We start from the raw sequence: 24,316 nt of genomic DNA, 5'->3' as shown, positions 1-24,316 counted from the left end.
CGACCTTTGCACCGAGGAGAAGTGCACAAGATTCTGCTTGAAGTGTAGATGGCGTTGTCGTTGTGGAGGCCTGGATGAAAATTTTTGTGGTGCTCTGCTCCTCTTGGAATTGACAAAATATACCTAGTCCTGTAGTCAAGCTCCTTTCTCTTCCTGGAGATCTTCTCTTTTTCCATGCTGCATCCGAATACACTTTAGGTCCAGTTATGGCAAGATCATACCTAATGGTATTCCCTGGTACTTGGAGTGAGTTGCCTGCATTGACTTGATCATTCGGTTGTACCTGCAAGTGAGTTGTATATAAGTTGTGAATCATCAATGGAACACCACAGTTGAATCATTTGTTGCTATCTCTCGTTTCTCTCTCAATATTATTTTAACACGTTATCAGCACGCTCGCCGTTGAGCGAATCCAGAGCCAAAGTTCGCCGGCGAACTCGCCGGAAAAGAGACGAACAGGAGAGGAAGAACAAGCAAATTGGTAAGAAAAATTGCTTGGAGTCGCCACTGAACCTTCGTCGCCGCGTCCTTCGGTTCGCAGGCCGCCGTCACTTCGTCGCTCGTCGCCGCATGAGCGGCCTTGGAGAACGCCGCCGCTTCGACGGCCGGCGCTACGGCGTTGGCGGCCACATCGGCCGCCGCCAGGCCGGCGGATACCGGGCGCGCCGCCACGGCATGGGCCGCGACAGAACTTCCCCAACCGCCGCCGTTCCGGTCCGGCGACCGGCGTCGCGCCTCAGCCAACGCCCGCCGCGCCCGTCGCTCCGCGAGCACCGCCACCGGCGTTCTGGTGCTCGGAGCACGGCTGGGTTATCTGCCCCCTGCACGGGTACGGCTCCGCTGCCGGCGGGGACGCGGTTGGGCAGTCGCCCACATCGGTCTTCAAGTTTGGCTCGACCAGCGCCGCGCTCGGCGATGTCCGCATCGTCGCGCAGCGGCTTCTGTCTCCGACCCCCGCGGTTGTCGAGATAGAGGGCGGCCGGAGCGCCGCTCGTCGCTGGTGAACCCCGCTGCATCAGCAGCCCCGGAGGACGTCGCGTGTGGTTGTCGCTGTTGCTGTTTCGGTAGAGGATTTGGGGATCGATCAGTTCCTATCCTATCCTCCCGTACAGTACAGGGACTACGCTAATAGAGTAATAGTAGTGGTGGAGAGTCCAAGCCCAGCACGGCACACCACATGCGGCTTCTCTCTGCTTATTAATTTAGTTGATTTATTTCGGCATCTTAGCAGATTCCCTTTCTAACAGCAAGTTCTAGCAGTAATTTTCTTCCTGTTATAGACTCTGTTTAAATTACAGTATTTAAAATTCAGTACTGTAAATCTGTAGAGTACTATGTATGCATGTAATATATTTCCATGTGTGCGACATGTTGAGATTAATTACATTTTTATTTTGCGGTTGAGATTTTCTATTTCTCGCGAATAAAATCAATTCATCGTCTTAATTGAGCTTTTTGGCTTGATACGAGCACGAATTGATATGCAAAATTTAAAGTGACTTCTTCAAATTGATGTTTTGGGATCACGAGGTAGTGTGTAGATTTATCTACACCTGCTATTTAAGCCTACATATTGTCATCTTGACATTATGATTGCCTATGTGCTCTCCTAGACATTTAATTAAGTTGTGACATAAGGCATTCGAAGCGTGAGTATCTTATACTCCGCTAATGCTGCTAGATCTACTCTAAAATTTCTTTTGGAGATTATCTACAACGTTTCATACTTAACAATTTGAGGTTCACACTAATGAGTTCAAGTCCACTTCTTGAAACTCCATTTATTTTGCATAGTTCATTACCACATAACCATGATGGATTTTAATTTACCGAATGTAAATTAAATTCTCTGGTTTACTATATAGATGAACGATGGATCGAGAGTTTGATGCAATCGCTCTCAACGGCCACAACTATCCTATATGGGCCATGGACATCTAGATCGCCCGTGCATCCCGTGGGTTAGTGCGTGCAATCCATGCTCCGGAAGTTCCACTCCCGGCTGACAGATGACCAAAAAAAAATATGTTGCTTTGTACATCATAAGGCACCATGTTCATCCAGATCTCAAATCTGAGTACCTGGAGGAAGAATCCCCTAGTACTTTGTTTTAGGCCCTCAAAACGAGGTATGAACAGTAGAAGGCAGTTGTCATGCCTGATGCATTCCATGATTGGACACATCTTCGACTCCAGGACTTCAAGTCTGTCGGGGAGTACAATCATGAGGTTCATAAGACCAGTTCCAAACTGCGCTTTCGCGGGAAGGAACCTACTGATGCGGAGAAGATGCGAGTGAAATTCTATTTCCGATACATTGTATCATTTGCAGTACAAAATCATCTATCTATGCAGTTGATAGATGTAGTGACTACATATCCATGTGGATCACTAGATTTGGACATGCCTGGTTCCCGATGGAATCTTAATCCGAATCAAAATGCAAATGCAACATGTATTGTGTAAAATCTTTAAGTCAGAATATGACTTATTGTTGTCGGTATATTTTGGTACAACCGACCTAGTGATTTTCTTGTACACAAGGATTACTCCTACAATGATGATTACCCATGTGTATTCGTTATACACAAGGATTACTCTTGCAATCACTAAGCGCATGATCATCTAAAAGACGGAATTTGAGATGAAGGATTTGGTGAAACCCAAACAGTGCTTGATATTACAAGTCGAGCTACTTCACTCAAGTATTATGGTACACCAAGTTGCCTATATTATAAATATTGGAGAAAATTAAAATGGACAATTCATATCCATCTCCCATGCCGGTTGTTCAATCTCTAGACGTAGAGAAAGATTCACTCAAACCACGGGATGATGTAGAACGGATGTTGGGACTTGAAGTTCCACATCTCAGTGCCATTGGACCCACCAACACAATTTGTTGGGAATCAAGAATATCTTTCGATATCTCCAAGGCACGACACATTAATTGACATATTCTTGTAATTTCAAAGCAATCTGAACTCCAATATCATCAGGATACACTGATGTTGGCTACTTGAATGATCCCCAGAGTGTGTACCAACTTGGTAGAATTGACACTTCGGTGACTACACCTACCAATCATTCTGAAATACAAAGCCGCGTCAACACGTGTAGCTTTACGGAATGATAAACCACATACATAAGTCATGTGGTATTGGTTCTCTTGAACCATCAAACATTATCTACACAGATAATGTTGCTTGTGTTGCATGGATGCAAACATGATACATCAAGAGCAATATCACTAAGCATATTGCCTCTAGATTGTTTTATCTCCATGAACTTCAGAAGAGTTGGAGAATAAACATCTAGCAAGTCAAATCACACAATACTGTTGCTGATTTGTTCATGAAGTCTCTACCAGCTTCAACATTCCAGAAGTATTTTATGGAATTGGTATGCGACGGCTTCTAAATTTGCAAGAATCAGGGGGAGTATCTTCCTGAATCAATCATGTTCAAAGCATCATATTACACTCTTTTTCCCTTTATGAGTTTACTACACAGGTTCTCATCAAGGTTTTTAATGAGGTAATATCAACACAAGATGATATGTCATATTTTCTGTTTTCCCCAACGGGGTTTTTAGGAAAGTATATACGACATATATTGTTCTCTAAACTCTATGGGTTTTTCCCTTTTACAAGGTTTTTCTCATATTGAGTTAACAAAGAGACGATACCAATTAAATGCTGTGTCATTTTCTCCTTATTTTCCCACTGGGTTTTGAAGGAGTTTTAACAGCATATCTAACCATTATATGTTGCATCATTTTCTCCTTGTTTTTCCCACTGGGTTTAAAGGAGTTTTAGCAACATATCATACACACTACTCTCCTCATATTTTTCCCACAGGGTTTTTAGAGGAGATGATTCCAAAGATGATTCTAGAGATGACCAAGCACAAGGACAAGGAAGGATTAGGGGGAGTGTTAAGATTTAATTAATAGGTTAATTAAAGGGGTAATCCTCCCTCATGTAATTCTCTATGTTGATTGGTTGGTCAAGAGACACAACTCTTCCTCACACCTCTTCCAACGGATGTGACCCATATTCGCGTCCCTTCCCCTTGTATATAAGTTGTGAATCATCAATGGAACACCACAGTTGAATCATTTGTTGCTATCTCTCGTTTCTCTCTCAATATTATTTTAACACGGTGGACCAAAAGACACAAAAGTGACAACTTGGAATGTACTTCGATGCGGCGCGTGGCATTTTTTTTTTTGGACAGTGCTATTTTTAGATAGTGCTAGGAATCCCCGGAGATTTGATTTCCCAGGCCCTAGTTCCCGTGCTGACACGTGTCCTTTTTGCTGCCGAGTAGAAAAAAAAATTCCGTTTTTGCTTCAGTGTAGTAAAAAATGGTTTACCTACAAAATAAAAAGAAGAAGTTGAGCTCGCCGGACAGACCACTGCAGACTCGTTGGAGACCTCGCCGGAGAGCGCGTAGCGAAAAAGTTGTGCTACTAGCAAAAGACCAACCTCACCGGAGACATCGGCGGAGAAATCACCGGAGATCAGAGACTTCACCGGAGATAACATAGCAAAAAAATTACTATTGAAGCAAAACCATAAAATGTTTGTAGATAAAATTATATGGTATTATAGAAAAAACGATCTCAACGAAGACATCGCCGAGAACTCGCCGGAGACATCGTAGCAAAATTTCAGTACTAACTTAGCAAAACAAACAGAACAATTGTAGCAACAAAATCATATGATCTTAGCATCACTTTTTACATAACAGCCTCCTAACAGGGAGCATTAACACCACTGTTGTAGCACCTCGCCCCCGCAGTCGGAAGCAACGCCGTCCTGCGTTTATAGCACCTCGCCCCCGCTGTCGGAAGCAACACTGTCATGCGTTTGTAGCACCTCGCCCCACGGTTTGTAGCACCTCTCCCACCGCCGGAAGAGATGTTGTCGTGCGTCTGCATCACGTCGCACTGCCATTTGTAGCACCTTTCCACACTGCATGCAGCAACGCCATCGTGCGCTCGCAGATGTGGATGCCGACGGAGAGGGAGGGATAGGGACGGCGCGCTCGAGGGGTTGAAGGCCGACGACGTAACTGCTGACTGTAGAGTACCCGCTCAACGCCACCGGTGGAACTCAAGGTCGCTCAACTCGGAGGCAGGAGTGCCCATGGATCTTGTGGGGTCGACGGGCACACGCTCAAGGCGATGACGGCCACCCTGCGCGGTCCCTGGTGCGGCGGTCCATGGTCAAGGAGCCATATGGGAAAACCGGCCGATGCGGATCTAGGGCGGCAAGCGGGCGTGGGGGCTGGCCATCTAGGATACTTCACGGTGGTGGGGAGGCTGGCCGGCGGCTTGCAGGTTGCTGGCGAGACGGGTCGCCGGAGCTAGCCACATGGATTGTGTCGGGCATTGTAGAATCTGGGGGAAGGAAAAAAACGGAGGTAGGGGACGACCTGTTCGGTTGTAAGGTGGGGCCCAGCGACACGCGTCGCCGGTGCAAGCAGGAGGCTATGGGAGGTCCGTCCCCCGGGGGAATCCAATCGTTTTCCTTCTTTTTTCCAGTTTTATTTCTCCATCCGTCCGGGTTTATACTCTATAGGTTAACAAAATTTGGCCAACATATTATTGATATACAAAAATTATATCATCAAAAAGTAAAACATCTGAACTTTCTAATAATATATATTTTGTATTATCTTGATTAAATTTATGATCTAGAAATATACGGAAGCCCTATAAACTGAGACGAAAGTAGTAATAGACAAAGTAGTTGGGGAATATTCCCTTTGGCTCATAGGAGCATTTGTTTCCGTTGTGTGAATCTACATTTCGAAGTGTCAAAAAATTTAAATTAAAAATTTCATGTACATCTACACATTTTATGTTTGTACACAAGTTTTTTTTAAAAAAAATTGTGGCTCCTGTAAAAATGACAAATTTTGATGCTATAACATGACTACGTACAGGACTTTTTTTAAATCTTTTTTATACACGCCAGATAAAATGTTGTTTCTTCATGAAAACTTGTGCACTAACATAGAATATCACGATGTACACAAAAAAAATTATGTCAGACTTTTTTGACATTTTTAAAATAGTTTTTAATTACTTTGTATAATGGGAGCATTTGCTCCTATGAGCCAAAACGCCCGCCTCCAGTAGTTGGTTGATACTCCCTCCGTACCGGTTTATTAGGTTAACACGTAGCCCAAGAAAAATATTTGATCAGAAATTTAGTCAACAAAATACGAGTTATATGTGAAATATTATATCGTTGGATTCACATTTAAAATATCTTTTCAATGATATAATTTGTTTGACATATAATTTATATTTTGTTAATTAAATTTATAGTCAAATATTTTTTTGAAATGCGTGTTAGCCTAATAAACCAGTATGGAAGTAGTAGTATTTGCTCACGAAAGCGCGCAGGAGGCTAATTTGTCGAACTTGTGGATAGTACAATTGATATTATTTCTGACCAACATATGCCGGGCGGTTAATATTCTGCCATGCGGCACAACATATGCCGGGCCCCATTATTTCTGACTAAAATTTAACAGTATTTTCTTTTCAATACATTTGCAGGAAATGGTGGGAGCTGTCGCCGGTCAGATCATGAGTATCGTGTTCAACATCGCTACTCTTGCACTTCGCATTATACAGACGTAAGGATGAAAAATGATGAGAAACAGGATTCCAGGAGCTTCTTCTCAAGCTAGTTTTGTACACGACGACCTTACAAATGGCTCCATGTATATATCTTTCAGGTTCATCGATTCAGCATATAATGATGAAGGCCAGTTACTCTTTAACAATTTCTCGCTGCTAGACAATTCCGTCGGCTGTTCCAAGCTTCTGTTCACCTTTGCGTATCATGCTGCTCATACCGAGGGGTCTGTGGTGTTTGCGTCCGTGTGTTTGTTGGGGTCATGGCTTATAATTTTCACTATTATGATTCATCTGAATAGGAACTACAAAACTTGGGCAAGGATCCGGGTAAGATTTGGTGAATGTTATCCTCTGTCATTCTGTATAACGTACTTCTTCCATTCATAAAAGGATGTTTTTGATTTATCTAAATAAATAGTGTCTACATACATCAAAGTTTAGATAAAATTAAGTCATACTTTTATGGAAAAATGTAGTACAATATTGCTTGATTGGTACTAAGTACATACTATTGTCAGTATGTAAGGGAATCCAATGTTAACCCTCTGCATTATTACTGAGTTATAGACTTATAGTCCCAAAAAAATGCACTTGACAGTTCTTGGAAATCCTATCTTCAGCTGATTTGTCAGTTACTCTGTAATCGTGTCGTGACTTAACCAATTTTGCACCAATTTTCTGCAGATTGTCGGAATGGCGTCCTTGCTGGCGCTTGGGGTTGGCTTGCTTCGCTATGGGATGCTAATCCCAATAGATCACACTTGGCACACCGTTGCTGTTCCCTCCATCATCTGTTCCCTAGTGTGGCTTGAGGTTGCTCTGCTCATACGCACCCAGGTACTCAGACAAGATTAAAGGCACAAAAGAAATATATGGTCAGCAATGCGAGAGGCAGGAAAACTGAACTTTGTACGTTAAATTGTGGCACAGATGAAGCAGGATGGTGGCAACGAGCACTTGCTCCGAGATCTACTCATGAAATTGGGCGAGACGCCCATCAGCATCTACCGATGCGTCCATCTGATAGAAAACCCAGATACCCCCTGGGATGCACAAAAGATTCTTCTTCTGGTAAGGGTTCATTGGTTGGTTCCCTTGTTCGATCAATCAAGAACTGAAGAATCGATTAAACACCATAGTTATGTGCGTTTATAGTTAGCGAGCGGCCCGCCAATGATCATCGGAGCTTGTCAGATTGGCTGGATCGTGTACAAGGCAGACATCATATCAAAGGTAGTCGAATGGTTCATGAAGATCCCTCAAGTTCTTGCCAGGAAAACAGAGCTGGCAGCCGGAGGGGGAAATGGAGGCCATGATGCTGGGGACCAGGTGGCAGATGAATGCGTCGAGGTAGTTTCGGCGTCGCTGCCTTAGTTATTTGCATTTCCGTTGTTCCATTAATCAAGAGCTGAATGATGAATTGCAACTGTCCTTTGTTTTCAAAGGCGGGAAAGGGGAACGGCCTTCCCGTGACAACCGGAGGCTACGAGGTCAGCAGGATCGCGTACACTGCGGGTATCAAGTTTAAGTTTATCAGATGGTTCAGAAAGAACCATGGGGTTTCCGCCGCGGAAGACGAGCAGGATGCCGGAGTTGCCATGGAGATCGACGGAGGTGGTGATTGGGGGAAGCAGGTGGCAGAAGACGTCTAGGTGGTCGTAGCATCGGCGGCTTAGCCTCTTTGGTGAGTGTATATGGATAGTCACACCTTTTTTACATGAATGGATCGCTGGGCGCCGGCTCGGTGTAGTGCAAGAGAATAATTTACAGGAATCTCATTAAACAATTGCGCCAAACAGTTCGATTGGAAGCAAATATTTAGAAAATTAGTCGCAGATGTAATTCAACAAAACAATCGCTAAAACGAGTGAGAGTGAGGCACGGCAATTGAGCTCAAATTCCCCAACTGCAGACATCCAGCCTCTAGTACATTTACAGTTTCTGTTAGAGGAGGCTGGAAATTGTTCACCAGGTCTGATCAACAACGAACTTGCATATATCATCAAGATATTCAAATTAAAACAGAAAAAGCACATACCCATAGATCATCACAATTACAGATTGTATAACAGGATTTTTCTTAGTTCAGATTGTGAACGAGGTAGATAAAATGATGAACTGTGCCCAATCTCACCGAGTTGCAGCAGCCATATCTGATGACTGCTATCACTTATCAACTGAATTTCCAAAAATTCAGTTTGCTTTCTAGGGAAGCAAATGTTGTAGCACATAAACTAGGTAGATTGGCTAAGGGCTCTGATTCTTCGTTTTGGCTAGATGATCCTCCGGCTTCCATTCTACCCCTTTAGGTGCTGGATGTAACTATTATTCATAATGAATAAAGTGGTAGAATGAAATTGTCAAAACACATGCGCACACACACACTGACAGAAAATAAAGAACACCATCTGATCATTTCCTCTTACCCAGCTACAGTTGATTTCCTTCCATGACAAAGCAAGTGAACAGTGTGTGTTTATTCAAAGCTAAGCCTACTATCTGGCACTCTGCTGTGCATCTGAAAAATACTGTGTGCTGCATGTGTATGTGTATCCACAAGTTGGCTGGTCCGAAGCAGGGAAGGCAAAGGCGAGGGAAAACGAAACCACCGAGATTTTTTTTTTTGACGGAACCTCGTCAAGAGGGCAGGGAGCTCCCGCAATGCATTATAGGAAGAGGAAAAATGGTCCAGTTAATAAGGGAAACCGGATCTGAAAACCATACAACACACGGTTAATTAAGGGAAATCGGCGAAAACCACCGAGAATTTCAACTGAGCCTGTACTCTGGTGGCCCACTCGCCAACCTTTGCGCTTCAAAGTTATAAAACCGTCGCCGCCGGCGGTCTTGATATTTTATGAGGTTATTGCATCACAAGTACAACAACTTGCACTCTATGTGCATTTTCATACAACTTCTTCCAAAACGTGTTCCACTCGTACAAGAACTTGTCCAATATGTGCACAACTCATACAATTCAATGTGGTGGCGACACGTGGCAGTTTGGAGGCGGGAGAGGAGGGTTTGCATTGCAGCATTGAAGAAATAGGATAATTACGAACAGGTCCCCTCACCTCTCTGTATAACCACCGCAGAAATCATGGAACAGGGACGTTGCCTTCCTTTCTCTTCGTCGTGGGTGGCGACCACTGGCGGAGCTTCCTTAGGGCCAAACCGGGCCATGGCCCGCCCAAGATTTCTGCAAAATAACACTATATACCTATGTATATGAATGACCTAGCCTACTAACACGTATTCCCTTGCCCCTACGCTGCGTCTAGTCCCAGTATTTTCAGGTGTTCCATGATCCATCTGTTGTCCTTCTTGCAGCCATGGATCGCCACTCTTGTTAGGCTTAAAATTTTAGGCAGAAAATAGAGGGACGGGGGAAGCAGTGGAGCAGCGCCACAGCAGCGGCGCCACCTGCAGCTACAGAGTCACCACGTCCACATTATCAAAGGACCGGCCAGAGGTTCAGCAGCCGGACGGCATCGCGCTAGCAGCTGCAACCAGCAATCTCTTCTTTCTTTCCCCAATTTCTAAGTTAGCAGTTTGATAGATACACGTGTTTATCTGCTGATTCTATCACTGGCAAAAGTATCAACCAATCAATAATTTGTAGTGAAGAATATACAAAAAAAATGTGTTCTTTAGACTGGCCCGCCCATAGTTTTCTTTGAAGCTCCGCCACTGGTGGCGACGATGCAGGCGAGTTCGTGGGCGGCGGCGGCGGACATGGCGGACGATCCACGCCGGCGAGAGTGGCGCGAGGAACCTCCGCAGTATAGTACGTCTCGTGGCCGTCCTCATTTTCTGTTTCTCCTATTCTTCTCTGTGTTTCTCCTCCACAGCCATGGATTTTCGTGGGGCCGATCTAGCTTATGTGTGGACGATTAGCTGTGCAAAATTAGTCGGAGACGTCGTTGTAGTGTTTAGGGATAGGTTTGGGGGAGGTTTTGGTCGAGATGGTAGGTGTTCATGTTTGGCTCCAGAAAATTTTGATCGGAAAAGCTCCGATTTTTGTGATGAACAAGTCGATTCAGCTCGGATGAATGCATCTACTCCATTGCTGGTATTGTGTTTGTAACAATGTAGCAGTAATCCATCTTGTTTAACGAAGTTTAGGTCCAAATCGAAGTTGCACAAGTTAACTGAATATGAAGAATGAATTTTTAACTGAATTTTGACAGTTCACTGTTAACCGAATTTTAACACTTGAGTGGTATATTAGCAGATGATCCAGATAGGTTTACTGTTGAGTTGGATCACAATGGGTTTTTCTGTGGTCTGAATGAGCATTTGCAGTATATTGGTGGGACTGTGGATTTCTTTGACAATTGCAACACTGATACTTTCTCACTTCTTTGGCTTGAGGATTTTGTTAAGCAAGGAGGGACTGAAATGACAGACAGAACAAAATTCTACTAGTGTGTTCCTGGTGGTGACATGAGAGATGGGTTGTGTCTCATTGAAAATAATGGTGACATTGTTGCATGATGGCAGCTGTGAGAGAGGTGAAGACACTGTCAGTTATGGTTGATCATAACAATTTCTTGCAGGGGCTAAGGACAGATGTACTAGTGCCAATTCCAAGCAAATACACTGGAGCTAGAGATGGAGCAGAGCAAGACAAATTGATTGTTGATGAAGAACCTGTGTCATCTGCATGTCTGTCATCAGGAGAGTTATGATGGTGACACTGACAGTGACTTCTATGACAGTGATTATGATGCTGAAGATGGTGATGATGATCTGTTTGTAGATAACATTGACAAAGATGTTAATGACCACAATGAGTGCACAGACATTGTTGAGTTTGAGGATGATGCTGGTCTTGATCATGATAATCTGAAACTGACCAATGAGCAGCAAAAACTTTTGAAATACAGGTTCAAAGAATTCAACCCTGAAGTTGACATGGTAACCCCTATCTTCAAAGTAGGAATGTTATTTTCTAGCATGGCTGAATTTAGGAAGGCTTTGACAGCTTATGGTGTGAATGAGAGAGTAAAGATTAGGAAGTCAAGGAATGAAGCAACTAGACTTGATGCTCATTGTGAGGAAGGATGTCCTTGGATGATCAAGGTTTCAGAAGAGAAAAGGGAGGGAGCCATTGTAGTGAGACAGCATTGCAGTGAGCACACTTGTGAGAGGTACTGGGAGTTGAAGTCACTGACAGCTCCTTTCCTCACTCAGGTCTTCATTGATGAATTCAGAGATAACCAAAAACTTGGCTTGAAAGCATTTGCAGCAAAAGTTCAAAGGAAATTTAATATGTGCCCAAACATATTTAAGTTGGGAAGGGCAAGGAAGGCGCACTTAACATAATCCATGGGGATGAAAAGGAGCAGTGTGCCCTGTTATGTGACTATGGGCAGGAGTTGAGGAGATCAAATCCTGGATCAAGATTCTTCCTAAGCACCAATCAAATTAAAGAAGCTGCAGATGATGTTCCCAAAGAGCATCTGGCTACATTATATTGGTCATATGATGCATGCAAGAGGGGTTTCTTGGAAGGTTGTAGGCCTCTGATATGCATAGATGGATGTCACATTAAAACAAGGTACAAAGGAAATTTGCTGACAGCAGTTGTCATTGATCCAAATGACTGCATCTATCCTATTGCAATGGGACTAGTAGAAGTTGAGTGCACTAGCTCATGGGAATGGTTCCTAACAACACTAAGGGATGATTTAGGGATTACAAACACTGGTCCTTTCACTATCATGAGTGACAGACAGAAGGTATGTCACTATCTACTCAACACCTACTTATTCATCCCTTACATTACATTCTTATTCAGATAAACTAGATGAGTGAAAGAGCAACAAACTACATGACATGATTTAACCTTTCCTATGATAAACTAGGCCCTTGTCCTTGCCTTTACCAATCAGTGCCTCTTTGATCTTCTTCATGCCCTTCTTCAGCCATCACAACATAACTCCAGCTTTCACCTTTTTTTCAAGATTTGGTGACACATGGTACCTTCTCATTTTAGGATTGGGTTTTGGTCTGTCTTTTGGAAGTTGGATGACATGTGTGTACCTAAGGCACTCACCTAGCTGCTTCAAGCTAACAGCTGCTTGTTCCTCTTCCCTGAGCCTAGCAACAGCTTCTTCCTCCTCCATGCGCCTTGCAGCAGCAGCTTCCCTCTCTTTCAAGGTTCTCCTACGATAAACTAGCAAGTGCTTGTCTGCCCTAGCCATGGAAGCACTTCTGGACAGAGAGGCATCCCTGGAGCCAGAGGCACCAGTAGAGCTAGTGCTCCTCCTCCAGGATAGATTGTCCATCTTTGTTTGCATTTCTGGATCAATAGATGGATGCCATTTATAGGATGCAACACAATGGCATGAGCACACAAGCTGAACAGTTAGCACACTAGCTGAACAATTCTGGACAATGCCATGAGTTTGATCTGTAGTGTCAAGCCAGAAAAGGGAAAATAATATTCTCTACATTGGGCATAATTAACTTTTCAGTTGACCTGCCATATTCACAAGAATATTCTCTGATTAACATTGTTTCTATCTTACAGGGCCTCATCAATGCAGTTCAGAAAGTATTCCCTGATTCAGAACATAGGCACTGTGTGAGACACATTTTCCAGAATTTTCACAAGAAACACAAAGGGCAAACTCTGAAGAATGATCTATGGGCAGTTGCAAGGTCCACAAATATTCCTACTTGGGAAAGAAATATGAAGAAAATGAAAGTGGATAGTGAAGAAGCTTGGGCATGAGTGGAGGAATTGCAGCCAAATACATGGATTAAAGCTTTTTTCAATGATTTCCCAAAATGTGACATGCTTCTGAATAATCATTCTGAAGTTTTTAACAGCTACATTCTTGAGGCTAGAGAGTTTCCTGTACTATCAATGTTGGAAACCATTTTCAGCAAAATCATGCATAGAAATGTGGCAAAGCAAAAAGATGCAGATACATGGCATGGTACTATTTGCCCCAAGATAAGAAAAAAAATAGATAAAATGACAGAATGGGCAAAGAATCTAGGAGCATCAAATGCTGGAAATGGTGTGTATCATGTCACATCAAATGAATATGTGAAAACCTACAATGTTGATATGGTCAGCAGGCAATGTGATTGCAGGACATGGCAACTTACAGGGATCCCTTGTCACCATGTCATTGCTTGTTGAAGAGCAGATAGACTCCAAGTGGACAAGCTTGTGCATAGCTGTTATAGCATAGACACATTCAAGAAAGCTTATGCATACAATTTGACTCCACTTAGATCCAGGGTTCATTGGGAAAAGATGAATGCAACAACTGTGCATCCTCCAATCTACACAAAGGTCATGGGAAGGCCCAAGAAGAACAGAAGGAAAACTCCAGAGGAGAAGGAGCAACATGGAGTCAAATTCATCACAAGAGCAGGTGTGACTATGCACTTCTCTGTGTGTGGAAACCCCAACCATAATAAAAAAGACATGCCAAGTGGGTATTGGATAACCTAAATGGAGCTACCAATGTGGAAGATGAGGATATGGATGATCCTTCAGTCATGCAACACTTAATGCCTATCACTCCTGACCCTAGAAATGATCCAATGCATCAAATGAGAACACTGGTGCATCAAATGGGCCAAGAGGTAACTCCATGATCCATTACCAATTTGTCAATCAATGTTTTTTGAATCAAGGTTTCCCTATACCAATATTTCAATGAATATTTCAACAGGCTGCAGCTCATTTCCCTATACCAAGAGTGCAACAACCATTACCTGAAGAAAGTGCCTTTGTGGTGTCTGCAAGAGAGGAACTACCACCTACAAGGCTGACCACTGCAAGTGCAAGTGCAAGAGGAAGAGGAGGAGGAAGAGAAGCTGGAAGAGGCAGAGGAGGAGGAAGATCAGGTGCAAGTGCAAGAGGAAGATTAGGTGCAAGTGCAAGAGGAAGAGGAGGAGGAAGAGAAGCTGGCAGAGGAGGAGCAAGTGCAACAGGAAGAGGAAGAGGAAGAGAAGCTGGCAGAGGAGGAGCAAGTGCAACAGGAAGAGGAAAAGGGAGGAAAAGAAAAGAGTCAAATATGGCAGAGGAGGCCAGTTCATCACAGCCAACTGTGGCAACTGCATCAAATGCAAGAAGAACATATTACAACACAGGTCTAGGATCAACCTACTACTTGCTTTTTGGTGATGAGCAACCTAGAAATGAGTTGCCTGATTTGAATGAGGCATTCCCAAGTGACAATCCAGAAGAAATTCCAATTAGTCAGACAGCACCTCAGTGATGAATTTGTAATGTTTTAGGATCATATTTAAATTTGTAAACACTTGAATGCTATCACTGCTACTCAAATGATGTTTGAACCCTACAATTTGTCTTCCTCTATTACTGATGCATGAATGCAAGTACTGAATAAATTGAAGCAAGGATTCATATTTATTCCATAAACATAGTTGGTTACAAGCATGGTTTTGATCTAAACAAGCATGGTTACCACCTACATTTCCCCATTCTACCTCACACTGATCATAGCAACAAGCACTAAGCAAACAGAGAACAAGCACAACATTACACATTCCCTCCAATCCCTCCTTCTAAGCTCATGCCTATGTTTCTTCAGCATTTTCTTGTTCTCTGCCTTCCCCATCTCTAGCTCTAGCTCCACCCCCTTTAGCTTCATCGGCAACAAAGAATTCTCCTCTTGCAGTTTCTTCTTCTGCTTCTAAGAACAAACATCAACCAAGTCAGTCCTAGCTTAACTGAATTTCACTAAACACAGCAATGAAATGACATGTCAACACTCACCAGTGTAGAAGGAGAAGATGATCCTCCTGCTGTCGATGACTCCATTGACCAACCATCGCCATTCTTCCAGAAGTATTCACCTGTGATCGTCGCCCACATATCTCCCTCCTTCCAAATGCGCATGTCTTCCTCGTTCAATTTGCTGGGGGTGGTGGCGGGGGAGGCTGTCGTAGGCTGTCCACCTGAGCCTCCATGACGCGAATCTGCTCCTCCAAGCTGACATTGCTTGGGATTGGCGGCCGCCAGCCATTGGGCTCTGCCATGGCCGCCCTCTCCTCCTCCGATGCTAGGCAGCAGTACAGCAGCATGTACTTCTAGACCAGCTTGTCGTACCTCCATTGCCTCTCCTCCGCAACCCTCTCCTCTGTCGCCGCAGTACTGCCATGGCCTTCCTCCGCCGCCGTATGTCGCAGCCCTCCGCGACGGGCAGGAGCAGGATCAGGTGTTGGGGCCATGGGCCTGCCCCTCCACCGCGGCCCTCCGCGACGGGCAAACCCTGGCGGCGGCGGCCGGCCGGTGCTGTCCATGCTCCCCTCCCCTTGGTCCACCATGCATCAGTCGCCGCAGCTAGGGTTCTGGCCGCCGTAGAGAGGAGAGGGGAAAGAGACGAGTGGAGACGAGAGGGGAAAGCTTCTGGTCGCGCGCGAATTCTCACTTTCTATAAGGACTTTTCTGCAAAAACGCTTCAACGGTGGACCAGGGACGCGTGGCAGCTCCAGACACCACTTGTACCAACGGTGCACATCCAAGACAAGTTCTTGTACCACCTGAACACGTTTTGGAAGCTGTATGAAAATGCACATAGAGTGCAAGTTCTTGTACTTCTGGTGCAATTACCTCATATTTTATAGACTCCTGGCCACGCCCGCAAGAAACCGTTCCTTTCTCAAAAAAAAAACGTGTGAAAGTGTGACTCCTGTGGCAACAAACAGAGGAAATATGCTCGTTGTGTAAAACATTGCGCAATACAGTGCAAGAGATCAATTTAGAGTAATTTTGTAAGTTACACAATTCAATTTCTTCCGGCGAGAGAAAACTTTAGAGTAATTTCATAAGTGGATCAATTTAAGTAAACAACACAATTTCCAAATGGAACGGATAAATTATATAGAAAACCTTGCAAATCAAATAAGCCCCAAGATTAGAGAGTGAAGGGAAACCAAAATGGGTGGGAAATCGTAAAAAAAATAACTGGTGGGAACAAGGCTTAATCGTTGAGCTTAATTTCCCATCGCCTTCTCATATATCAAATGGCCAGCAGAACACACTGTGAAAATCACGAAACATATAGCATGCACTGACAGAAAAAGAAATGAACTAACTGAAATACGTGATGCGATCATTTCCTCTTACCACTCTACAATTGATTGATTCAGCTTCCATGACAAAGCAAGTCAGCAGTTCGTGTTTATTCAATCTAACAATGAAATGAAAAAAGAGGCAAGCCTACAACTCTGCTATGTACCTAACGACAACAGAAGAAGCATGGCCTGAGGGGAGCATCTGAACTTCTGCAAATTGTGTGGAAGCCCAGAGACACCCCTCGACCCCTCTGACAAGTGGGAGCCACGTGGGAAAAAGAAAGGAGAGGCAAAACTACCATCAACAATTTTGCAATGGCAACAAGTAATCTATCCAATCAGCCAACCAGCATTGAGAGCCAGCATTCTTCTACATCCTAGCTCGTAGCTCTTCAGTAATATGTACCTTCAGTTTTCATTGGGCATCAAAATATTTTGAGGTCAATCTTCGTCGCAGACCGTCATGGACAGATGCGACAGGTGACTTGACGACCTGGTCGGCATCTTCACATCTCATGCCATTCTCGGACACGATAGGCGTACCATCTATTTGGCAACTGATTGCATCGAGAGCTCCACTAGTGCCATTTTCCTCTCCAAAGACGTTTTTGGTGCCCAGAACTGCATGCATGTTGCCATCACGGTGACCATTCAGATAATCATCCATTTGGCTACTGCTGCAATGCATATCAAGAATTCCATTGCTGCCATTTTCTTCACCATAGAAGACATTATTGGTGCCCAGAACTGAATGCCCGTTTTCAACATGGTGACCACTCAAATTATTAACAAAAGCTGCTCTGTGTTGGGGCGCAATGCCACTAGTTGTGCAACCGGAACTCCACCTTTCCTGTATCTGGTCTGGCAATGCTGCAGCACCAACATGTTCTGGCTCCTTGGGTGTTTTACTGGTCTGTGGATCATCCATGGCTGCTGACTCCCTGCAACGCTTTGTGAGGAATCCCGGAGACATGCGCATGCCACCTTGGCTGCTTTGAGATGAAGAATTAGTATTTGATATGCTGTTGACTTTCACAGAGGATGATGATGGTTTGCCATTTCCATTACTAAATGGCAACCCATCATTGCCTTTGACTGCTTTCTCTCTAGAACGAGGCCTTTCAAGGAAACCCCGTGCTAAGAATGACATGTCCCCTTTGTCGTTACTTGTGTTGTTCCGATTTGTGTTGCTGCTTGATGGTGATGTATGAGGCCTTGGATTAAAACCATGAAACAAAGGTACATCTCTCTTTGATGCATCCAAGGCGTAATTGCCGAATTGTGCATCACCATTGGCAACGATTCCGTTGCTAGGATTCACAAACATATCTCCATTACTATGCACATTTCCATTCGCATAGGATGTCTGGCCACCTGAGGAGTTGGCAAAAACTCCTTGCTTTGACCTGCTGAGTTGTTCATTCCAATGACCATTTATTTTATGGGGGGAAACATCCATGTCACAACCATTTTGACTCTCTTCCCCAAAGGAAGACTTCTTTCTTGAGGGTTTGTCAAGGAAACCAACAGAAAGTAGTGGTTTTGCTTTCGCTGCCATACAACTCTCATTGGCTATCACTCCAACTGAATCACCAAAGACAGTTTGTTGTTGCGCGTTCTGTCCTTCAACTTCTCTTCCAGCTTCAGTATCAATATCCATGTAGTCAACTGAATCAATACGGACAGGTTCCTCACATTCCTCTGCAGAGGAACTAACTGAAGATGATTCACATGCAGAATTGCCCAATTGGTCAGACCGCATGGCAGTACTGCCTTCTAATAGAGAACATCGGTGTCTAATATCTTCTTTAAGGACATGCAATGCCGATGAAGCTGGCTGATGTAGACTTTCATTGGTAATTAATGCCTCTCTCCCACTGTCTACCTGGTCGAGGGTGTCCATTCTGTGCAAAGATTCATTGCTGGATCCAGAATCCGCTCGTAGATCTTCTGAAGAATTAAGAAATGATTCACATTTTACAGGCACATCCTCTGGTATCAAATGATTTTCTCCATTTGAAGGAGGCACTTCACATTGGTTCTCCTGTTTTATCTGTTCTTTGACTGCAAGAAGTGGTCCAGGACGAGCTGTTCTTCTGCAGTCGTAAAGGGAAAAGGAAGGTTTGTCAGACCACATGTCCAGAGCAGCTTAGTATAGTCTCAAACAAGTAAATACTGGTTAGATTTATGAGAAAGAAGCGGATTAAACAGAGAAACAATTTAGCACAATTTGTTTTTGTTAACATGGTAAAGTAAGACAAGTCCAGAACATTTTATTGTGTCGCTGCCAGTTGCGTATAAGTAATACAGTACTAGTTAATTTTATGAGGAAAAAGTGGAATAAGCGAGGATGTAATTTAGCATGAGACAAATAATGCAATGATGGTAAAGTTCCATCTGACAGCTATTATCCTAAAATGGTGCAAACCATAATGGTGCAAACCATACGAGACAACAACAGAGCAATATGAAGGCAAGTATATATGAGAAGTCAATTTTTTTTGCATATAAGTCAGTATGAATTCCACCATCTGCTAAAGTGCTACTAGTTATATCTTGTCACATAATTCTCAGAGTATAAGACATACAAAGATCAGCAAGAAAGTAGAAAGTAGATATAATCCACTCAAGCTATAAAGTACCAATAGACAGATTCTGGTAAGCATGTGGATTTTTCCTTGCCAACAGATATTGATGCCATAGGCGAGAGCACACATAACAATTACCTGCTATATAGAAGCATATAAGCACCTTGAGCATGTACTTCCTCCTTGTCGACAAACATAACCTACAAACATAAGTAAGATATTGATCAAATGATCAATTGGCATTTGGACACAAATATTTGCATGGTCATAATAAAGAAGCAAACATGTACCTTGCAGTCATCAATTTTAAGCCAATGACCTCGACGACTTTTTATGTAGCATATATAATGCCCAAAAAACGAAGCATTCAGCATATCCAGATGAACAACGACGGCATATAAATCATACTGGTCAGTTCCATCAGTGGCGCTCATGTATGGTGTCAGATCCAGCTTAGCAGGGAATGTAACTTTCTTGTTCAGTTTTCCAAATCTACCACTCTGATAAGCACAAGAAAGTATGTTATGGTACAACTTTCATGATACAACAACATTGATATTAGTTCAAACAAGCTGATTCCTAACCTGGAATCTTTTGAGAGTAATAGTGAGTATATTTGGAGCTTGATGAACTGTAAGATGCTTCCGTGCTTTGACATAGTCGCTGCATCTACACAATAGAAACAAATAGGTTAGAAAAATGCCATCTGATTTAGATTTTGACTATCCATGGATTGATGATTTCAGATAGTTATCATATTCAGCTTTTATATCAACTCTTATTCAAAATTTACAAGTATATGCTAAAAATATAATCACCAACTCACACAGCTTCACATGACATGACAATCAGGCTAAGTTTAAGAATTCCTGCCTATTTAGCATTATCAAAAGTAATGTCTCTTTACGTATACTGGAGGAGATTTCAATAGACCAAGGGGGGGTCATTATTGTGCAGATCATTAATAAGAGCAAACTGGTTTCAGCATATGCCCAAACTAAATAGCAATATATGAAAAGAGGAACCTGTAAATTTGTGGTTACATATTAGAAGTGTACAGATGCAATAAATAGGACCTACCCGTCACATCTGTACTTGTTGTCCCCATCAAGCCACTCCACAGCAGTGAACTGATCTAAGCACTCTTCCAGCGATTCAGCATCACCATGAATTTCAACTGTCAAGTCCATCATATTCTCGTAGCGATTTGAGACCACTCCACATGCAGTACACTGAACCTGCATGCGCCATTTATGTTAGGCACCCTACGATGGATTTGATATAATTGTAACATATGCACATTCAAAGACAGATCCCTTAAGAATTTTGAACTGATTAAAACCAGAGCAAACAGACAGGCAAACTCATTGATTGCAAATTGAAGTATCAAAATTAGCTGTGGAAATAAAAGAGACCTGAGATTGCAGACGACCGCCAAATATGTGCTGAATAACAGTAGTCTCTTGGGTGCTAAGATCAACGACCTTCTCACCTCCAAATTCATCAAGACAAGCTGATTGCATCTTATCGATTGCAAACCTATAAATACAACACACATCATACAGCATTCAAGACAATCCAAGAGAGTGCAAGCAAACCCACATGCAAAGCACGGAAAGTAATTCACCTCATTAATTCATGAGCATCTTCCTGTCTACCAATGCCAAGGTTGCCACCAATATTTGGTAAATGGGAAAGAATGTTCTTGGGAGCAAATGGATGCATGCTATCAACTGCTCTTTCAATATGACATTGCAACTCACATAAGAAACACCAACTTTCACGTCTTATAGAACCTGAAATATTGAGATGCGGAAAATTGTTAAGCATAAGCCAGATGTTATTACTACATAATTATCATAAACCATCACTTACATTGCCTATAATGGTCCATTCCTAAAAGATAGGCCACCAGTGGCCTTGTGTATGATAGACATTGTAAAACTACATTGGCGAAGCAACTGCACAAAAGAAACAGGAACTACTAGATGAATATAAGGAAATGTGTTTAAAGCAAAGGTGGGGCCAAAGATAGCACTTTTTCCATATACCTGTTGCCACAATTCACAAGCCCACAAGGTGATGAAGCATCGTAATTCCTATCGCTCCAATCATATAGCTTTAAAAATTCATCGTAAGGAAAGATAACCTGTGTACAGAACATGTGTGAAAAATTGTTTCTTCATCCTGCATTCAAATTTCTGGGTAAAGAGTATAATTGCACACCTTGTTTAACTTTCGAGGCCCAGGCACTAATGAGATACGGCCAAAGACAGAAGACTTCTTACTGTTGGCCTCGACTCCACAGGGTGACTTGTCAACAGTATCCAATAACTTCATTTGTTTACAATTCAATTTGTGATCAGATTGCCAATGCTTTGACTGGCATTCTCCAGAACTAAATAAGAACATAAATGTAAGACAGATGCCCAGAGAAATATAGCAGCATTATACAGGATAAAAGTGTGTACAGTATATGGAAATGCTAAGCATGTGAGTTGGGAGTAGGGACAACTTTCAGTCAATTCAGCCGGCATCCATGAGTCTATTCAATTGACGCAATTGTAATAACCAACACCCAGGGTATAGCAGCACATACATAGATTAAAAAATAATAACTTTCCTATGGGCAATACCAAACATGACAAAATGACCACACATATATTCAACACGAACTCCACCTTTGTTGCACTTAAACCAGGCATATGACCTCGTAAGAAAACTTGCGGTTTGTACTGTTTGATGTGCGGGAATTACCAGCATCTAAATAAGAGAAACTCATAAGAGCAGCATCTGTTACATGCTAATAGATAGGCAGAGAATTAATCAATCCCAAACTGCAAAAAAAAAATGATAAGAACCTCATTGACATTCATAGTTAAGTTCCAATCATCCTGTGATAACACTCATCACATCAACCAATTAACCATATCAAAACGCAAAATATCATCTTTTATTTCTTCTACTAGAAGAAGAGGCAGTAGTATCATAATGGTAAGAACAAATTCTAATTCATATTATTCAATCCAAGAACTGATACTGGTAAACTACCAGTTTCAAATACATAGCCTCTGAACATCAAAGACTTTCCACTGTTCTCACATGCATCTGAGGGAGCTAACTAATGAAGGCCCTAGCAGCTGGCAAAACTACAGAACTGTCATGGCTTCTCCTCAAGAGCGCAACAACACATTTGATGAGACACTTAATCTCCTCTCCAGCGCCAGCAACCACATTTGGAGACAACAAGCAAGAAACTCTAACTTCCTGTTATGGACGTACACAGCCAAATCGCACAAACAGAGCACAATGACCAATCAAGAAGACATATATCATCTGTTCTCTGCGTATCCCATGTAAGCACCCCTCATGGGAGCACCAAAGTGCAGGATCACCACTCAATCACCTCGCAAGTTCAGAGGTTTCCATCAACCACGAACCACATCCTAAACAACAGACTACACAAGCATCCAAGAAACAGCAGCAAAATCACAATTCACGGCCAGGGACTCTGGGGGTAAGAGGCCAAGAACCGTGAATGGTTATGGGAGAATTGCGCGCAGCAGCCACCGAATTACACGAAAGAATCGACAAGATTCCGCAGGAACCCGGCAGCAATGCAGGATCGCGAAGCAGCAGCAGCAGGGGAAGGGGAGGGGAGAGGGGGCGAAGCAGGCAGGCAGAGGACGCACCAGTACCGCGCGCGCTTGCAGCCGGTGCAAATCTTGCTGCTGGCGCCGCCGCACTGGGCGCAGGTCCCGGGCGCCTGGCGGGCCGCGACGACGGGCTGCTGCAGCTGCCGCGGCTGGTTCCCCTCCTGCGGCGGCATCGCGTACTCGGCGGGGTGGAGGTGGTCGTCGTAGGCGGCGGCGAAGCCCGCGGCGTCGACGAGGAAGTAGCGCGAGGCGGCGCGGCGCACGGCGGCGAGCGCGGCCGCGAGGAGCACGAGCCCGACGAGCGCCGCCTGGATCACCGCGGAGAGATCGAGGCCGCCGCTGCCGCCCGGCATCTAATATACGGCCCGGGCGCGGCCGTGACCGTGGGGTTGTTAGGGTTGCTCGCCCGGACAGCCGAACCCCCGCCGCCGCCACCGACCATCCGAACCGAACCCGGCCCGGGCCCGGTCCTGGAACCGACCGACCGGGCGCGACTCGGACCGACCGGGCTCGCTGGGCGCCACTCCACTGCCGGAGCCGGAAGGGGAACCACCACCAGCTGCCGCGGCGGCGGCGCCTGCTCTCTCGCTCCCCGGCCGCGGGCCGCTGGCGTGCGGGGCCCGGCGGCAGCGGGAGGGGGCGGGTGAGTCAACGCCGGGCGGGTCGCGGGAAAGGTTGGGTCTTGGCAGGGAGGCGACTGGCGTCTTGTCTCAGCTGCTCTGCTCTGCTCGTCCTCCTCCTCCAGCCGGGTGCGTCGTCTCGCTCGCTGGACTGTTTGTTTGTTGCTGGGGACACGCCTCTGCCTCCTACCTTCAAGGCACCACTTCTCCCTCTCTCTCTCTCTCCCTCTCTGGAAAAGGATATGCCAAGAGGCAAAAGAGTCTTCAGGTTCAAGGCACAGCTGGATGGATTTATGGGAATGTTTGTTGATAATGATTCCAGCAAAATGGGTACTAGGTTTATTTCTAGTGGATTATTATACTTTGCATAATGTTTGTTGGATATTTGTTTTCATTGAGTGTGCTTTCTATTCCTTATAAGGGACATGTAAAAAAGTAGTAGTGTTTTTCTTTTAAAAAAATCTAGGAAAGTCCGTTTGGCTTACTTCATTTAATTTAAAAATAATATACCCCTGAATATTTTGTGATTTTTTCTATGAAAGCCCCTTAATCAACCTCCCCGTGTTTCCGGTAATGCTGGCGGGGCTGCTGACCAAGTTGATATACTTGTCGTGATTGCCAATCTCGAACGAACACGACAGCCAGCTATTGTGGTGATCCGACCAGGTTTGGTCATCTACATTTACGCAGTTACTTAGGTGCGCGGCAATAATGGATTCAAC

The 24,316-nt window shown here is 44.0% G+C and overlaps 1 protein-coding gene across 1 annotated transcript; it reads right to left on the bottom strand.

Moving 5' to 3' along the window:
• Positions 1-16,747: 16,747 nt before the first annotated feature.
• On the bottom strand, positions 16,748-23,809 carry LOC127311403 (uncharacterized). Its single transcript, XM_051341827.2, has 11 exons — positions 23,011-23,809; positions 21,545-21,716; positions 21,370-21,467; positions 21,194-21,279; positions 20,946-21,114; positions 20,734-20,857; positions 20,399-20,556; positions 19,903-19,987; positions 19,609-19,818; positions 19,457-19,518; positions 16,748-18,826 (listed from the first exon to the last, which is right to left on the bottom strand). The coding sequence occupies exons 1-11, from the start codon at positions 23,325-23,327 to the stop codon at positions 17,146-17,148; spliced, it is 3,162 nt and encodes a 1,053-aa protein (XP_051197787.1). The 5' UTR covers positions 23,328-23,809; the 3' UTR covers positions 16,748-17,145.
• Positions 23,810-24,316: the final 507 nt, after the last annotated feature.

Source organism: Lolium perenne, chromosome 7 (assembly GCF_019359855.2).
Source record: "Lolium perenne isolate Kyuss_39 chromosome 7, Kyuss_2.0, whole genome shotgun sequence".
In the NCBI taxonomy this organism is placed as follows: domain Eukaryota; kingdom Viridiplantae; phylum Streptophyta; class Magnoliopsida; order Poales; family Poaceae; genus Lolium; species Lolium perenne.
This window is presented reverse-complemented; position numbering and strand designations above follow the sequence as displayed.

Bases quoted from the DNA above. Each gene is read 5' to 3' on its own strand.
- LOC127311403 (XM_051341827.2), bottom strand. From the start codon at position 23,327: ATGCCGGGCGGCAGCGGCGGCCTCGATCTCTCCGCGGTGATCCAGGCG. The intron at 21,717-23,010 runs GTGCGTCCTCTG...GTTCTTATTTAG, and splicing joins TGCAAGCGCGCGCGGTACTG to TTCTGGAGAATGCCAGTCAA. The intron at 21,280-21,369 runs GTATATGGAAAA...TCTTTTGTGCAG, and splicing joins CTTGTGAATTGTGGCAACAG to TTGCTTCGCCAATGTAGTTT.